At 45.7% G+C, this 17,348-nt stretch overlaps 1 protein-coding gene and 1 non-coding gene across 2 annotated transcripts; one reads left to right on the forward strand and one right to left on the reverse strand.

Annotated features, from left to right (window-relative positions):
- Positions 1–529: 529 nt before the first annotated feature.
- On the forward strand, positions 530–4,275 carry LOC120373738 (F-actin-capping protein subunit alpha-2-like). Its single transcript, XM_039492549.1, has 2 exons — positions 530–569; positions 3,328–4,275. The coding sequence occupies exon 2, from the start codon at positions 3,363–3,365 to the stop codon at positions 4,230–4,232; it is 870 nt and encodes a 289-aa protein (XP_039348483.1). The 5' UTR covers positions 530–569; positions 3,328–3,362; the 3' UTR covers positions 4,233–4,275.
- LOC120374174 lies at positions 1,092–1,200 on the reverse strand. Its single transcript, XR_005585912.1, has one exon. It is a non-coding gene; the product is annotated as a U6 spliceosomal RNA (small nuclear RNA).
- Positions 4,276–17,348: the final 13,073 nt, after the last annotated feature.

Here is a 17,348-nt window from a genome sequence, read left to right on the forward strand (position 1 = left end):
GAATGCAGTGACAATCGTGTTAGTTACTGTACGGTTCCTGGAAGAGGTGACGGTTTCTGCAGCTGAGTGCTAACCAAGGTGTACAATATTTTAATTTCAGGGCATCAAACCCCTTATGACTGTATTCAGTCAGCCAAACCCCTGCTCCCACTGACACCAAGTAAGGATTGCTGCATGTGGCCCATTAACCAGTATGCTGCACTGTACATTAGGGTCCAGGAAATGTTACTCCAAAGATGTGCCTAATAGTGAAATTGCTCCTTCATGAAACAAGGACCTAGAAACACACTGGTCTATCCAGCCCCCAGGAACCACGGTGGTGGTAAACTCCTTCCATGCTGGCTGGGTGTGTGGGCTTCGAGGGGGCGGCAGGCAGGGTTAGGGTTGGGACTGGGTAGCTCACACTCCCTGGGAGTTTCCATTCCCGGCAGGCTCACTCCCAGGGAGCACGCTCTGGATGATGTCGCCCTGTTTCCCTCCTAGAGCGCAGGTTGGTATCTCCCCGTTGCCATGGGAACCTGCTGTTTTGGAATCCTGCTTCCAGAGGTGCAGCAGCAGGAGCTGAGCAGGTAACGGCTCAGGCTGTGCCCCCGATCTGCAGCACCCTGCTGCTCCGCGCTAGGGTAGGGAGGGGGCGGCCTGCGGGTCAGGGTCACTGTAGCCCGTCTGTGGAGCAGGGTATTGTTTAGGGACGGGAGGATTTCTTGCCGTATTGTCCTTTGTTCTGTACTGCTGGGGTTACCACTAGCTGGGAAGGTGGGGGCAGTTTGGGGGTCTGGAGGGTGCTGCTGCTGTTTCCTGGCTGTCTGTGTGCTCGGGCAGGAGCTCAGTCAAAGCTCACCCTTATCTTCCACAGGGTGAGCTTTATTATGGTCACCCTTGAGAAGCACCAAGGTGGAGATGATTCGCTCAATAGAAAAAAAAAAAGATAGAAGATTAGGGTTGGAAGGGACCTCAGGAGATCATCTAGTCCAACCCCCTGCTTAAAGCAGGACCAATCCCCAAATCCCTAAATGGCCCCCTCAAGGACTGAACTCACAACCCTGGGTTCAGCAGGCCAATGCTCAAACCACTGAGCTATCCCACCCCTCCAAAATATGGAACGCTTCACGAATGTGTGTGTCATCCTTGCGCAGGGGCCATGCTAATCTTCTCTGTATCGTTCCAATTTTAGTATCTGTGCTGCCGAAGCTGTGCAGCGGCCTATGGGAAGCTGAGCGACAGGAAGGCTGTTTGGGAACGTCTCAGTGGCTACCTTCCCCTAGGTGATAAAACAAGGTTGAAAACCAACAAGATCTAATGGGGCGGGGGAAAAAATGGGGAATGAGATTACTGGGGAATCCTGCATGTTTGGCCAGAGACAAGTGCAGATGATTTACCCTTGTGCTGAACCTTCTTTGACCCTACATGGTACAAGATACTGGTACTGTGTTCTATGAGTAACAAAGCTTTGGAGCGCTGCAGTTACTAGATGGGAAAACAAACCATGGAGAAAACCCTCACTCAAAGCTGTGGCAATGCTGGAGTGAGTTTCATGAACGGTTGGGGTGGCCTGTACAGAACCTAGACTTCAGAAGCAAGATGTTCAACGTCAGCTGTAAGGATAAGCTCACTTCTGTCAGTCACACATTTATCACCACCTAGAGAAGCTCGTTGGGAATGAATGCAACCTGGCTGCTTGCTATCAGGACCTGCTGGGGACACAGTCACACAAACAGCTTTGTCACCTAACAGCAGATCAGGCAGCCAAGAACAGCCAGGAACCAAGTCCCATAGAAAATGGTTTCAAGCACTGGAGGCCACAGGATCACAGAGTATTATTGGAGCAGAATATGTGGTCACTTGGCCAAAGCCTATGAGGGTCGACAGGCAAGAAACAGGGTCAGCAACCAAATGGACCTAGAGGCTTGGTATAGCTTCCAGTGAACTGCAGCGAATATTTGGTGGAGGAAGTGAGGCTGTGCCAGGAGCACAGGGCAAATGCTGTAAGGAGCTGGTTTTGCCTTCCTTCCATGAACCCAGGGCTGTGTGCAGGCTTCCTGGGTACAGGGTCAAATCCTTGGAATGACTGAACCGTGGTGTCTTCATTGGTGGCCTGTATTATGTTGCTTCCGGCCTGAAACCTGCCATGTACAGCGCCAGTAGTGGCTGCTTTGTAGAACTGCGTGGGACACATGATTAAAGCCTACGGGAGCTGCCAGGAAGCAGGATAAATACAAGTGACTGCAAATTCAGAGAATCCTCCACAGTCCTATACTGGCTTCAAAGGGGAAGGTTTCCTCCAACGATCAACATTTCCTTCAGGCTGCTGCATCTTATTTTAGTCATTGCCCAATGGCATAAGGTTTTACACTATCAAATATTAAGGGAGGGTACCAAGGAGCAGTGCTCCAGTTCCCCCTGGCACCTTAATAAAGCTAAAGTGTTTTTGTCCCTGATAAATTACGCTAGTTTTACACTCAATCAATGCTCCAGCTGCAGCCCATGTGAGAATCATCATGGAAAGGGGCTTTCCTGGGAGCAAGCTGCTGCAGACAGCACTAGTAGCCAGTTAAGCAGCTAAAGACTAACGACAGTCTTCACCTCTTATAGCCCTGGATTTACAGTTATATTGGCATCTTATGGCTCAGCTGTTGGGTCAGGGACTGAAATAACTCTTAAAATGGGACTGATTTGACCAGGGGTTATTCTCAGGTGGAAAAGGAGCTTATTTTTGGAATCATTAAATGTCATGATTGGCGCTAGGGGAGAAAGTTCATTCTGGTCAGGGATCACATCAGTTTTTTTGGTTAAAATTTGGGGGCTCCTGAAAAAGAAGAGCTGCTTCTGACCACAGCCTGCCCCCATTGTTGGGCACTGTTGCTGGTAGCGTAGGGGTGTGACATGTGCTATAAGTTAGGAGGAGGCAGATGCAAATGGGGTTATTTGGGCTCCCCCAGCGGAATAACCCCACTCTGTGGGTGGCCCTCAGGATACACCTGTAACAGTTGTAGAGATTTCCTAAGCCCGAATCTCAAGATGTGGTGAGATCCACAGTGAAAAACTGATTGGGGACAGCTGGATACATGAGACTCTCTTGTGACCCTACTGGAATTGTGGAAGCCCAGCTCTGTTTGCTGTAAGTAAGAGATCTTCAGTGTGGTTTGGAGATGGGAACTGGAGGCCATGTAGTGACCCCTGGGCTGTACCTGAGGTAAGGGTGGCTGTAGCCTGCTCCATTATGTGTGGCAAATTGCCTATGTAGCCTGCAGCTGGGCAAAATTTAGATGCCCTTGGTGTATTGCCTGGAAAGCTAATAATTGTCATGTCCTTTTGCTTTTCCTTCAGGGGAGGTGGATCCAGTATCCTCGAGCCCCACGACCATGGACAGAATGACTAGGGAACAGCCCCTGTCCAGACAAGAGAAGGTGAAGATTGTGAGCAGTCTCTTGAAGCAGGCCCCGCCTGAAGAATTCTGCGAGGCCTTCAGCGATCTGCGCCTGCTGGTGGGTGATGACAGCCTGATGTGCCAGGAAGCTGCCTCCCTCTGTGCCCTGCACAACAAGCTCCACTTCACTCCAGTCAAGAGGAAGGAGTGTGAGGTGCTGCTGACCCGCCACAACGAGCTGGAGGAAAAACACTTCCTTGACTCCCAGAGACAGGTCTCTTTCAAATTTGACCACCTGAGGAAAGAGGCAAGTGAGTTTCAGGCTCACCCACAGGAAGATGAGAAAGGTGAGGCATGGAGAAGGGCCCTCTATGAGAGCCTGAAAGCATACGTCAGCAGCCACTATCCTGGGGGAATTTGCAGTGTCTTCATCAAGGATACAGCAATCCGGAAAATCCTCATCGCCTGCATTGCGGGTCGTCTGCACCGGCCCTCAGCCTTCTGGAATGGCCTGTGGAAATCAGAGTGGACTTTCACCTTGACTCCCACTTCCACTTCCACCCAGGTGACCGGGACCATCATGGTGCAGGCTCACTACTTTGAGGACGGCAACATACACTTGACAGTGTGCAAGGATGTGGCAGAGAGTCTGCCTGTCACCACGGAGACCCAGACCTCCCAGGACTTTGTGAAACTGCTGGAGGATGCAGACAACCAGTTCCAGGATGGGCTGATGGAAGAATACCGGAGGATGAGCGATACCCACTTGAAGGCTTTCCGAAGACAGCTGCCCATCACCCACAGCATGATCAACTGGGAGAAAATAGTGACAGCTAAGATAGTGAAGGCACCTGCTGTCCAATGAAAGGCCAGTTTGTATGGGATATCTGAATAAAGTGTTCAGGGAAGGGAGAAAGTACTAAATATCCTATAAAATAAATAGAGAAAAGAAAAATTGAAAAAAAATCAGAGAAAACGAAGGCCAGAAGAGTTCTGTGGTGTCAAGAGCCAGGGCGCTCTCCCGGGGGGTTGGGAGATCCAAGTGGAGGTGTTCTGCTGACCACAGGATAAGTGCTCACACAGATCTATAAGCAGTCACATTGTGTGTCAGCTTGTTGATAAGGTGGAGGGAGTTCTAAGAAGAGCAACCAAATTGATGAGTGGGCTTCAGAGAGAGAGTGTGATTTAATGATAGAGCACTGGACAGCACATGCCCTCTGTCTCCCCACCTCTCAGGCTCTTCAGTACACAAGACCCTAGTTACATAGTACCACCCGTTCTCAGGGACTAGTTTATTAGCATATCCTAACTTAAACAGTCTCTCTTCCCAATCCCTCAGTGAGACATGGTTCTTCCTTTCTGTGGCCTGGCTGCTTTGCCCTTTCAAGCCATCTTTCTCTCCTCAGCCTCCTACCAGACAAATACAGTTTCTCAGTCTCCCACTAGATAAACACAATTCCTCCTTCCCAAAGTCTGGTCTTCAGTCGTCTGCAGCCAAACATACAACCTCAGCCTCTCCAGCTTGTTCCCCGAATCATAGAATATCAGGGTTGGAAGGGACCTCAAGAGGTCATCTAGTCCAACCCTCTGCTTAAAGCAGGGCCAAACCCTAACTAAATAATCCCAGCCAGGGCTCTGTCAAGCCTGACCGTAAAACCTCTAAGGAAGGAGATGCCACCACCTCCCTAGGTAACCCATTCGAATGTCGAATAGAGGGGAATAATCACGTCCCTCGATCTGCTGGCAATGCCCCTACTTATACAGCCCAAAATGCTGTTAGCCTTCTTGGCAACCAGGGCACACTGTTGACTCATATCCAGCTTCTCGTCCACTGTAACCCCTAGGTCCTTTTCTGAAGAACTGCTGCCTAGTCACTCGGTCCCCAGCCAGTAACGGTGCATGGGATTCTTCTGTCCTAAGTGTAGGACTCTGCACTTGTCCTTGTTGAACCTCATCAGATTTCTTTTGGCCCAATCCTCTAATTTGTCTAGGTCCCTCATATCCTATACCTATCCTCCAGCGTATCTACCACTCCTCCCATTTAGTGTCATCTGCAAACTTGCTGAGGGTGCAGTCCACCTCATCCTCCAGATCATTAATGAAGATATTGAACAAAACCGGCTGCAGGACTGACCCTTGGGGCACTCTGCTTAATATCAGCTGCCAACTAGACATGGAGCCATTGATCACTACCCGTTGAGCCCAACGCTCTAGCCAGCTTTCTATCCATCTTATAGTCCATTCATCCAGCCCATACCTCTTTAACTTGCTAGCAAGAATACTATGGGAGACTGTATCAAAAGCTTTGCTAAAGTCAAGGAATAACACATTCACTGCTGTCCTCTCATCCACAGAACCAGTTATCACAACACAGAAGGCAATTAGGTTAGTCAGGCATGACTTGCCCTTGGTGAATCCATGCTGACTGTTCCTGATCACTTTCCTCTCCTCTAAGTGCTTCAGAATTGATTCCTTGAGGACCTGCTCCATGATTTTTCCAGGGATTGAGGTGAGGCTGACTGGCCTGTAGTTCCCCGGATCCTCCTCCTTCCGTTTTTTTAAAGATGGGCACTACATTAGCTTTTTTCCAGTCATCTGGGTCCTCCCCTGATAGCCATGAGTTTTCAAAGATAATGGCCAATGACATCTGCAATCACATCCGCCAACTCCTTTAGCACCCTCGGCTGCAGTGCATCCGGCCCCATGGACTTGTGCTCATCCAGCTTTTCTAAATAGTCCTGAACCACTTCTTTCTCCACAGAGGGCTGGTCACCTCCTCCCCATGCTGTGCTGCCCAGTGCAGTAGTCTGGGAGCTGACCTTGTTCGTGAAGACAGAGGCAAAAAAAGCATTGAGTACATTAGCTTTTTCCACATCCTCTGTCACTAGGTTGCCTCCCTCATTCAGTAAGGGGCCCACATTTTCCTTGACTTTCTTCTTGTTGCTAACATACCTGAAGAAACCCTTCTTGTTACTCTTAACATCTCTTGATATCTGCAACTCCAAGTGTGATTTGGCCTTCCTGATTTCACTCCTGCATGCCTGAGCAATATTTTTATACTCCTCCCTGGTCATTTGTCCAATCTTCCACTCTTGTAAGTTTTTGTGTGTGTGTTTAAAATCAGCAAGGATTTCACTGTTAAGCCAAGCTGGTCGCCTGCCATATTTACTATTCTTTCTGCACATCGGGATGGTTTGTTCCTACAACCTCAATAAGGTTTCTTTAAAATACAGCCAGTTCTCCTGGACTCCTTTTCCCCTCATGCTATTCTCCCAAGGGATCCTGCCCATCAGTTCCCTGAGGGAGTCAAAAAGTCTGCTTTTCTGAAGTCCAGGGTCCATATTCTGCTGCTCTCCTTTCTTCCTTGTGTCGGTTGAGTTCAGGATCCTATCTCACGATCACTGCCTCCCAGGTTCCCATCCATTTGATTCCCCTACTAATTCTTCCTGGTTTGTGAACAACAGGTCAGGAAGAGCTCTGCCCCTAGTTGGTTTCTTTAGCACTTGCACCAGGAAATTGTCCCCTACACTTCCCAAAAACTTCCTGGATTGTCTGTGAATCACTGTATCGCTCTCCCAGCAGATATCAGAGTGATTGAAGTCTCCCATGAGAACCAGGGCCTGTGATCTAGTAACTTCTGTTAGTTGCTGGAAAAAAGCCTTGTCCACCTCATCCCCCTGGTCTGGTGGTCTATAGCAGACTCCCACTACGACATCACCCTTGTTGCTCACACTTCTAAACTTAATCCGGAGACACTCAGGTTTTCCTGCAGTTTCATACCAGAGCTCTGAGCAGTCATACTGCTCTCTTACATACAATGCAACTCCCCCACCTTTTCTGCCCTGCCTGTCCCTCCTGAACAGTTTATATCCATCCATGACAATACTCCAGTCATGTGAGTTATCCCACCAAGTCTCTGTTATTCCAATCACATCATAATTCCTTGACTGTGCCAGGACTTCCAGTTCTCCCTGCTTGTTTCCCAGGCTTCTTGCATTTGTGTATAGGCACTTAGAGATAACTCGCTGATCATCCTGCTTTCTCAGTATGAGGCAGGAGTCCTCCCCTCTTGCGGTCTCCTGCTCGGGCTCTCTCCTGGTATCCCACTTCCCCACTTATCTCAGGGCTTTGGTCTCCTTCCCCTGGTGAACCTAGTTTAAAGCCCTCCTCATTAGGTTAGCCAGCCTGCTTGCCAAAATGCTCTTCCCTCTCTGTTAGGTGGAGCCCGTCTCTGCCTAGCACTCCTTCTTGGAACACCATCCCACCATCTTGTCCCTTTAGAGCAGTGTTTCTCAAACTTGGGACACTGCTTGTGTAGGGAAAGCCCCTGGCGGGCCAGTTTGTTTACCTGCCGCGTCTGCAGGTCTGGCTGATCGCGGCTCCCACTGGCCACGGTTCGCTGCTCCATAGTCCAATCCCCTGCTCAAAGCAGGACCAACCCCAACTAAATCATCCCAACCAGGGCTTTGTCAAGCTGGCCTTAAAAACCTCTAAGGATGGAGATTCCACTCAGGGCTGGCTTTACCATTTTTCCTGCCCCAAGCCAAAAGAAAAAGAAAAGAAAAGAAAAAGCCCAAACTGCTGAAGCAAAAAAAGGCACCCGGACTGTGCCACCCCAAGAATGGATGGAATGCCGCCCCTTAGCATGTGCCACTCCAGGCATGTGCTTCCTACGCTGGTGCCTGGAGCCGACCCTGATTCCACCACCTCCCTAGCTAATCCATTCCAGTGCTTCACCACCCTCCTAGTGAAAGTGTTTTCTAATATCCAGGGTCCTTTTTGGAACCCCCCCTTCAGGAATGGGAAGGCTGCTATCAAATCCCCCCTCACTCTTCTCTTCTGCAGACTAAATAACCCCAGTTCCCTCAGCCTCTCCTCATAAGTCATGTGCCCCAGCCCCCTAATCATTTTCGTTGCCCTCCGCTGGACTCTCTCCAATCCCTTCTGTAGTGGGGGGACCAAAACTGGACACAGTACTCCAGGTGTGGCCTCACCAGTGCCAAATAGAGGGGAATAATCACTTCCCTCAATCTGCTGGCAATGCTCCTACTAATACAGCCCAATATGCCGTTGGCCTTTTTCCTGGTATGATTTACTGTCGAATAACTATCGATTTTAATCTCTTCTAGCCCTTCCTTTTCACTTAACTCTTCTACCCACATTTTAACCCTAAAAGTGTAAGGGAGTTTATTGTGTCAGGCTACATTTTGTCCAATTAAATCCCAACATTCAATTGCCCAGTTACCTTGTGTGTGCTGTTTCCCTTGACTTTAGCCCAAAATGTCAGATCTAACATTTCATTCTTAAATTGATATGTGTTTCTCCGTGAGCAACATAGAGGTATCATAAGAGATATGCACTGCATGCAATTCATAGTGCTTGAGCTTGAACTAATTCTAACTTTTTAAGCTTCAACCCGGATGCAGAGCTAAAGGCTTGACAGCCACAATCTATAACTCATCTTATTATCACTCTATACAGCATCATCAGCACTGCCTTATCTGCTCCCCAATTAATCCCAGCAATACATTAAAGTAGATTAATCCTATCTTTTGTTTGTTTGTAATATTTTCTATATGGCCCTCCCAAGTTTGATGATAAACTAACAGTATATCCATAAACTTGAATGGATGTGCCTTCATAAAATATAAGTTACACTAATTTTTAATTTTTTTCCCTAGAGATGATCATTCCCTTTGTTTTAATGCTTGGGGATTTAAATTTACAATCATCTCTCCACCCTGAGACCTCCCTGAGGGCTTCATTGGTTTCTTTCTCCAGTCACTTTAATTCTCATGCGTTTAACCATATAGCACAATCATCTACAAATAAGATAACTCCCATTCCTGTCCTTACACTTTTTGGGAGATCATTTATGATAATGTTAAACAAGGTAGGATTGACAACACTCCACTGAGGAATGCCATTGACAATATTGTAGATACCTGATAAGACTTTCCTTATTCTAACCTGTATGGTCCTCTCACTCAAAAAAACCCCCAACTAACCAAAAAACAAAACAAACAAACAGCCTTATTCACCAGAACATTCTTCCTTTTATCCTTACCTTGACCAACTTATACAAACCCTCCCTTCATGACATATCACATGCTTTTTCAATGTCCACAAAACCCACACAGTTATATACTCTTTGTTCCTCATACTTTTTTGTATTTCTGTTTCTAATTTTACAATACGATCAATCATGGATCTCCTTCCCCTAAAACCACTTTGCACATTATTTAAGATGTCATTTTTTCCAACTATGCAACTAGCCTCTCATTTATCATTCTCATCTCATAACTTTACCCACACAAGATATGATAACAATTGGTCTATAAGCATCAATTCTCATAAGTAACTTGGCTGGCTTCCTTATTGGTACTATCACCAGATGCTTCCATGCTACAGGTATTACTTCTTTTCTCATACATTATTATATAATTTTAATAAAATCCTGAAACTCCCTGCAGGTCAGCATTCAAGAAAGCATTATATTACATATACTATCTTTACCTGGGGCTGTGTTTTTATTTTTGTCTAACTTTTCCGAGTTCCTGCATACTGAAGTTTTTATTCAGTATCTCATCATCATTTCCCCAACCATTTAAGATCTCAGTTTTCTTGATCAAATTTTCTCCTCCCCATCCCCTGAAAATCTGTACTTTGATTCTTCTCCATACTAACTTTCCAGAACATTTCTGCTAGGAGTTCTGCTTTTCTTTTGTTAGAATTTATAACTCCATCCTCTTCAATAAGATCAGAGCCAAAATTACCTGTTATTGCCCCGTGTTCTATTCATTTTCCTTACTTGCTTGTAAATCTCTGAAACCTTGGTATCTGTTTTTAATTTTCCCATAATACTCCTTTCAACTCTTGTTTAGTCCTCTTATTAATTTTGTGCCACTACCTCTCTTCTTTCATATTTTGTCTAGTCCTTACTGTTCACTCTGGTTTAGCTTTTCTATATGCCTTATTTCTTCTTCAATTACAATCTCGTATTCCACCACAGAACTGGGTTCCTGATTTTAGGGCAATTTGTTACCTTATGAAAAGCTACTTTGGCTGCTGCCACAATTCCCTTTATTGTGTTATCACTAAATTCCTCTATATTAATCACTTACATACTTATTACTCAGGCATTCACCACACATGCGTCTGAAGAACTCCCAATCAGCCCTTTTAAAATTCCAAGTAAGAGTACCTCCAGTGTCTTCAACATTACCCTCGCCTGGGTACATAAATGTAGGGAAATGATCACTACTCATTCCCTCTTCCTGGTAAATTTACCAGTTACATTTACCAGCTATATTGCTTGTTGCAATTCCCAGTGCCAAATAGGAAAAGGAACCCAGTAACTCAACTAAACCTTGTTGGTTTGCTGTTATTTAGTATTCCCAGATTGTGTTCATCAATAAACTTTTCCATTTGCTATCTAATTTCCCATAACTCGTTATGGCTATTCAAATCTCCACATATAATATATGGACTTTTTACTTCTCTAGTGAGCTCTCTTAATTCTGAGCACTCCAAATCTTTATAGGTCCTTAAAGTAGTGTTTTTATTCTGCATTGGAATCTCTATAGTAGTGTACTCAAAACTGAGTTTCTTTACATTTATTTCAACATTAATTTATAAAGGAAAATAAGTTCTTTCTCTATCAGAGCTGACTGTACCATATCCTGGGACTTTTAAAAGACAAACTTTTCCATTAATCACGTTTCCAGTATACGTATAACATCAGGCTCGACCTTCATTTCAAAAATAGTCTTTTTTAGTTCCTGACCATGTGCTATTAAGTGTTGCGCATTCCCACAATTTCTTTTAGCACCATATTAGTTAAACTGCAGTATTTCCCTCACACAAAATTGCATTAACATGCAAATGCTTTTCTGCAGCTTTTATTATCTGTATTTTTTCCTGTTCTTTTCTGTTTGTGAAGTGCAGTTGATTACTTCTGCCCTAAATGCTACAAATGCCACCTTGTCTACAAATAAGTCTTCCCCTACTACTCTTATATTATTTACCATATCTTTTATAGCACTGTGTTGTAGCAATGGTTCCTTCCCCTTATTGGTTTTCTCCTCCGTCCCCACCTGTCACTCTGAATGCCGTTTAGCAGCTTCTGCATAAGATATCTTGTTGGTAATCCTGGTTCTTTGCATCTCCCTAGCCTGTTTAGCTACCATGAATCCTCCATAAGCTACTGTTCTTATCCCCACAGGTTTCATATGAATGCTCCTCTACACATTTACCATATCTTGTGTTTCCCTTTATACATATTTGTCACATGGCCAAATTTTTGGCACTTGTAACATCTACAAATGCTGAGGAATGTATGGGTTAGTCCAAAATATAGGCTATCCTAGCTTTACCCCATCAGGTAAAACCCTTCCTCCAAGTGTCACTTGCACACCTATTGATGGTTTGTTCTCTCCCACCTCCTACTAATTAATTGCTTGATGAATAGCACCTGGACCCACCTATACCTTTTTAAATTTTATCCTCCATCATTTCCATATATTACCCCAGTTGTTTGTCAGAAATTTTTGGGGCTGGCAATCCATTTTTATTTTCCCAAGAATTTTAGTTTTAAGCAGTTTCTCAGCCTGTTCCTCACCAGTACACTCCACTAATAAACCTCCACCCTGTAATATTCTAGCTCTTGATATAGTCCTAACATTTTCCTAATCCATTTAGCTATTTGCGAAGGATTAATGTCACCTATCTCCACTTCCTTACCCAGCAATTTGACAATTGCAATATTTTGGCATTCTGCCCTACTCTTTGTTCCCCATTCCCTGCTACTGCTGCTTCTGATATTTCTCATCTTTTTCCTACTTTGCACCTATTCTTCATTCCTAGCTTCTTCTTCCTCATTTTCTAGAGTGACTTCTGTACTATTCAGGCTATTTTTTTCTTCAGCCCTCCAAAACTCATGTCTCCCCAACCCTTCTCCCACTTGGCAGGGGCAGACCTTTAGCACAACCTTCTGCTAAGGCTTACAAACTTTTCCCACCAGAGCAGTTAATCCTTAGCTCTGTTTATATAGTCCTTCCTTAACTCCTTCCCCTGAAACCTCCCTAACACCAGCTAGGGTCAATTATCACTTGGTTGCTAGGTCACAGGCCAGGTTGAGCCCAGCTTGCCTTAAAGGGCCAGGCAGTCTGTGATAGAGACCAACAGGCTTGAGAGAAAGACAAATATATGGAGAGGGCAAAGATCTTTGGGGTACTGCTTCCAAATCCCGCAGTCCTTGTCTGAGTCACAGATGACAGAGGCAATGGGAGCCACGAAGTATGGAACAAGAGGAAAAATCAGCAAGACACACAATAATGTTCATGATACAACACCCATTCACATGGCTTTGGCTGATGACACACTATCACACCATGAAATGGGCTGGCTGCACAGTCTCACTTGTAGACCAGTGCATATTCCACCACTCCCCCATCTTGCAGTGACTAGCATGGGGCGCAGTGTTAGCTGGAAGCCTGCACAGCTGGCATGCCAGAGTCTGCTTTAAAGGGTGCCTGGATAACGCAAGTGAGTAGTTAAATGATATGGAGCCTTTCACCTCTGTATCACAAGTTCAAATCCAGCCTAGGTCAGTAGCACCCAAAACTTGTTACCCTGTGCTGGACTTTTGGCAGTCTATGTAAAAGCATTTTGACGGTGTGAGTTCAATTCCTAGTACCGAAAGATCAAGATCAGAAAACCACCAGCACAGCTGGCTTTGATTGGCTGTCTTGTGGGGCATCAACTCAGACACCAAGGACTGGAACGATTGTAGAGAACTAAGTCCCCTTTCATTGCTAGAGGTCAGGGCTGGGATAGCTTTGGCCTTGTGCTGCTGCACTCTCGTGGTCACTGAGAACTTCCTGCTCCAGCACTATGAGACTGGCACCATTCACTAATACCATGTGAGAATATCTCTTCTGTACCATTAAGGCCCTGCTCCATCTACACTGGGAGACTGGCTCATTACTAAGAGTTGATCTCAGCAATTAACCCCGCACCTGAGAAATGATGTCACTTCTAGTGTAGGTGGAACCAACACTCAACTGAGCTTTCTGTAACAGTGCTGAAAATGGTTTAGTCCTGGCTACACAAGCAGTGTGTTAAATTGCTTTTATATGCTATGATAGAGGTCTATAAAATCATAACTAGTGTAGAAAGTAAATAAGGAAGTGTTATTTACTCCTTCTCATAACACTAGAACTTGGGGCCACCAAATGAAATTAATAGGCAGCAGGTTTAAAACAAACAAAAGGAACTATTCTTTCACACAACGCAAAGACAAACCTGTGGAACTCCTTGCCAGAGGATGTTGTGAAGGCCAAGACTATAACAGGGTTCAAAAAAGAACTAGATACATTCAGGGAGGATAGGTCCATCAATGACTATTAGCCAGGATGGGCGGGGATGGTGTCCCTAGCCTCTGTTTGCCAGAAGCTGGGAATGGGCGACAGGGGATGGATCACTTGATGAGTACCTGTTCTGTTCATTCCCTCTGGGGCACCTGGCATTGTCCATTGTCGGAAGACAGGATACTGGGCTAGATAGACCTTTGGTCTGACTCAGTATGGCCGTTCTTATGTTCTAATGCAGTGTTTCCCAAACTTGGGATGCCGCTTGTGTAGGGAAAGCCCCTGGTGGGCCGGGTCGGTTTGTTTACCTGCCACGTCCGCAGGTGCGGCCGATTGCGGCTCCCACTGGCCGCGGTTCGCCGCTTCAGGACAATGGGAGCTGCTGGAAGCGGCGCGGGCTGAGGGACATACTGGCCGCCACTTCCAGCATCTCCCATTGGCCTGGACCATCGAACCGCAGCCAGTGGGAGCCGCGATCGTCCGCACCTGCGGATGTGGCAGGTAAACAAACTGGCCCGGCCCACCAGGGGCTTTCCCTACACAAGCGGCGTCCCAAGTTTGGGAAACACCAGTTCAAAGCGAGCCACTGGTTCCATTTCCTAGCACAGAGACATGTAACAAACCCTTCACTCTGCACATGCCACTTCTGTTCCGTTTTAACAGCTGTTCCGGGTTTTTTATTTTGGTCCGTAGAAAGCATGGTCAGTTTTACACTAGCCATAGTAAAAAACCCACTCCAGGTTACTACAGGAAATGCTTGTACAAGCTCCAGTGAGGTTTGAAATGTCCCTTTTTCATGGTGGGGTGGGAGGGGAGATAAAAGGGGGCCAGACCCACATACAGAACCAGACAGAGATGGAGAGCAAGAGAGAAAAAGAGAAAAGACCGCCAGGAGTAGAATGCGAGCGCATGCCAGCCTGTGTGGGAAGCTGCTGCTGCTGTCATTTGGGAGGTTATTAAGGACATTCATCGTGCAACACACGTGCCTGGATTCCCATCTGAGCAGCATCAATAAACTTTTTGTTTCATTCTCTTTGGAAGAGGAGCCTTAATTAGGCATGAAGAAATTTATCAAGCAGCAGCCTCCTGGAGCAGGTTGGTCCCAGTGACATCTGGTGTGATGGCTTCCTGCACAGTTCCAAGCAGCAGCAAGAATTTATTAAGACCCAGGTTGCCCCCCACCCCCATTTAACTGAGAAATCCAAACTGCATCCGTCTAATAACAGCCATTGCAGAGGGGAAGGCAAATGTGAAACTCAGCCGCTCCCGTATCCTCTAACAAAAAGCCAACCCGCTGTATTGGCTTGTCTAGGCTCAGATGCTGGGGTGTATTGTGCCAGTTGGCCTAGCCCTTTAGGTAAAGCAGGGATGGTAATGGAGGTTTTCAGTGAGTTTTTCAACTCATTGGCTACCGCTGTCCATTGGAGCTGGCCTGGCAGCTGTTCAGATGTCATGTGAGAGCTGCCTAGAGGGGCAACATCCTGAGTAATGTTTCCCAGGATGGGGCTTTAGGGCCAAACCTAGTGAAGCCAATGGGAGTCTTTCCAGATCCTTTTCTGCACACAAATAACTGATAACTGGCAGAACCGAAATATGACTGTTGCAGGTGATTATTGTGTAAAGCAGAGTCATTGTTTTAAACCACCAAACCTGATCCCACTGAAGAGAATGGGGAGATTTACCATGGAGTAAATACGAGCAGAATTTCACCCCTGGTTTAATGCATTTTGTTTCAAGAGTGAATGGCTGGGATCCGTTCCAGGAGCAGCAGCGTCACTGGGCTACTCTGCCTGATGAGTCGCTTTGTGTACAACTGGCATGTGCTTTGATTCAACCAAACAGCAAGCCCAGGAGCTGTTACATGGGGACCAGGAAAACAAAAATGCATTTTGTTTTTTTTAAAAAGCCCCCTGTTACGTGATGCCCTTGGCTAGCCCTCATGAGGCTTTGCAGGTGTTTTAAAATATCTCGCAGGAAGACCTTTAAGTAATAGCCACACCTCCCTTTTAGCAAGGCAAGCAATCACTTTCCCTTCCAAGACCCCCATCTCCACTGCAAGGAAACCAGGCTGCGCTACTGCCACAGACATGGCACAGGCAAGGGTGCCAGCTATGGCACTGCAGTAGCTTTTTATTTTCTAATCGGTTTCAAAATAAAAATCACACCATTTATTTTATTTCTGAAAAAAGTGATGGTAACAGCAATCGGTACCTGGCCTCAGGCCACTCGCTGAAGGTAAGGAGCTGAAGTTCAGAATCCGTGGCTTCACCTTTAGCCACCACGGCCTCCTCGCCGGGCATAAATGGCGGAGGAGATGGTCTGTCTTGAATGACCATTCATTACTCAGTTGGGTAAAGCCTCTCATGGTCATAAAACAGATTTGGTTTTTGATGCTTCTTTCTTTTTAATCTCTTCCCATCTCTCAAAAAATACAAGTAATTATGTTAAGGTACAAGGTAGGATGTATACTGAGAATATCAAGATGAATTTAAAAATCTGGGCCTAAAAATAAAATAAGGGATATAATTTCCTTGGGTTAGGAAGGAACTTCTCCTACAGGCAGGTTAATCCAGAATGGTTACCTGCTCCTTAATGTGAATCAGGTCGAACACTAATTAGTAGACTAGACGGTCTTACAGGCATGGCAATTTTTTGTTCATAAACATGACATATATTTTTATCTTTTAAAAGTTATGGAGGCCGGCACTCAGATTTCAAAGGGACAATATCAAGTAGTGTAACCCCACAATATAGGCATGTAGATAACAAAAAAACCTAATACAAACAGGAACTCTTTCACCATTAAAGACAAAATTCTGTAGTGCCATTTGTTGCTGTTGTAGTTTAAATTAAACCTTCTGTATTCTTTGTAACCCAAACCAGCTGCTTTCTGCTGACAAACAAGAGTTAGGAAAGGAAACTGGAAGAGAAACGGGAAGTGAAATTGACTAACCAGATCAATCTAGTCTCACTGACAAACAAAGAATCAAAAAAAGTGGAAAGCAAATTTGTTTTTTTAAGAACAACGTCACTCATTTTACTGTAAGTAGTAATAGTAATGCAGGGAAGGGACTGATTTATTTAAACTATGGGTGAAATTCACCCGTGTGCGGAGGGCCAGCTTGATAGCTATATACATTACCACTTAAGTCCTACCTAAGTCTTCAAAATAAAGATTAGCTGGGTCTTAAGTAGTCCACAGGCCTCATGGTGGTTCTCTGCTCAGACGTGAATGTCACCTGTATGATTTAATCTTGACAGGGTCCTTTTAAACCCTCACTTTTGAGCTTTCTACTTAGATGAGACTTAGGCCCATTCTGAATTTTGGAGTAGGAAGGAGAAACGGCTGTTTAACAGGTAGTGATTGGGAACCAAGAGTTACAATGTGCTTGTGGTTTTCATGAGCTCTGGCAGATGCTGGGTCCCTTTGACTCCGGCACAGTGTAAGACTTAGCACTGACTGCACTGGTTTGCCCACTTGGTACGTTCCAGGGGTTTTGCTTTTCCTATTACTTCTGTAGGAGAGGAGTTAAAAAACAAACACAGCGTCCTTCTGAGACCGTCAGCCCAGTTTGATCTTCACTAGCCCCCGTGTTGTCTCCTGCTCCTGG

The sequence above is a fragment of the Mauremys reevesii genome, linkage group 10, assembly GCF_016161935.1.
Source record: "Mauremys reevesii isolate NIE-2019 linkage group 10, ASM1616193v1, whole genome shotgun sequence".
Taxonomy (NCBI): domain Eukaryota; kingdom Metazoa; phylum Chordata; order Testudines; family Geoemydidae; genus Mauremys; species Mauremys reevesii.

Coding starts and splice junctions, on each gene's coding strand:
- LOC120373738 (XM_039492549.1), top strand. CDS start 3,363: ATGGACAGAATGACTAGGGAACAGCCCCTGTCCAGACAAGAGAAGGTG.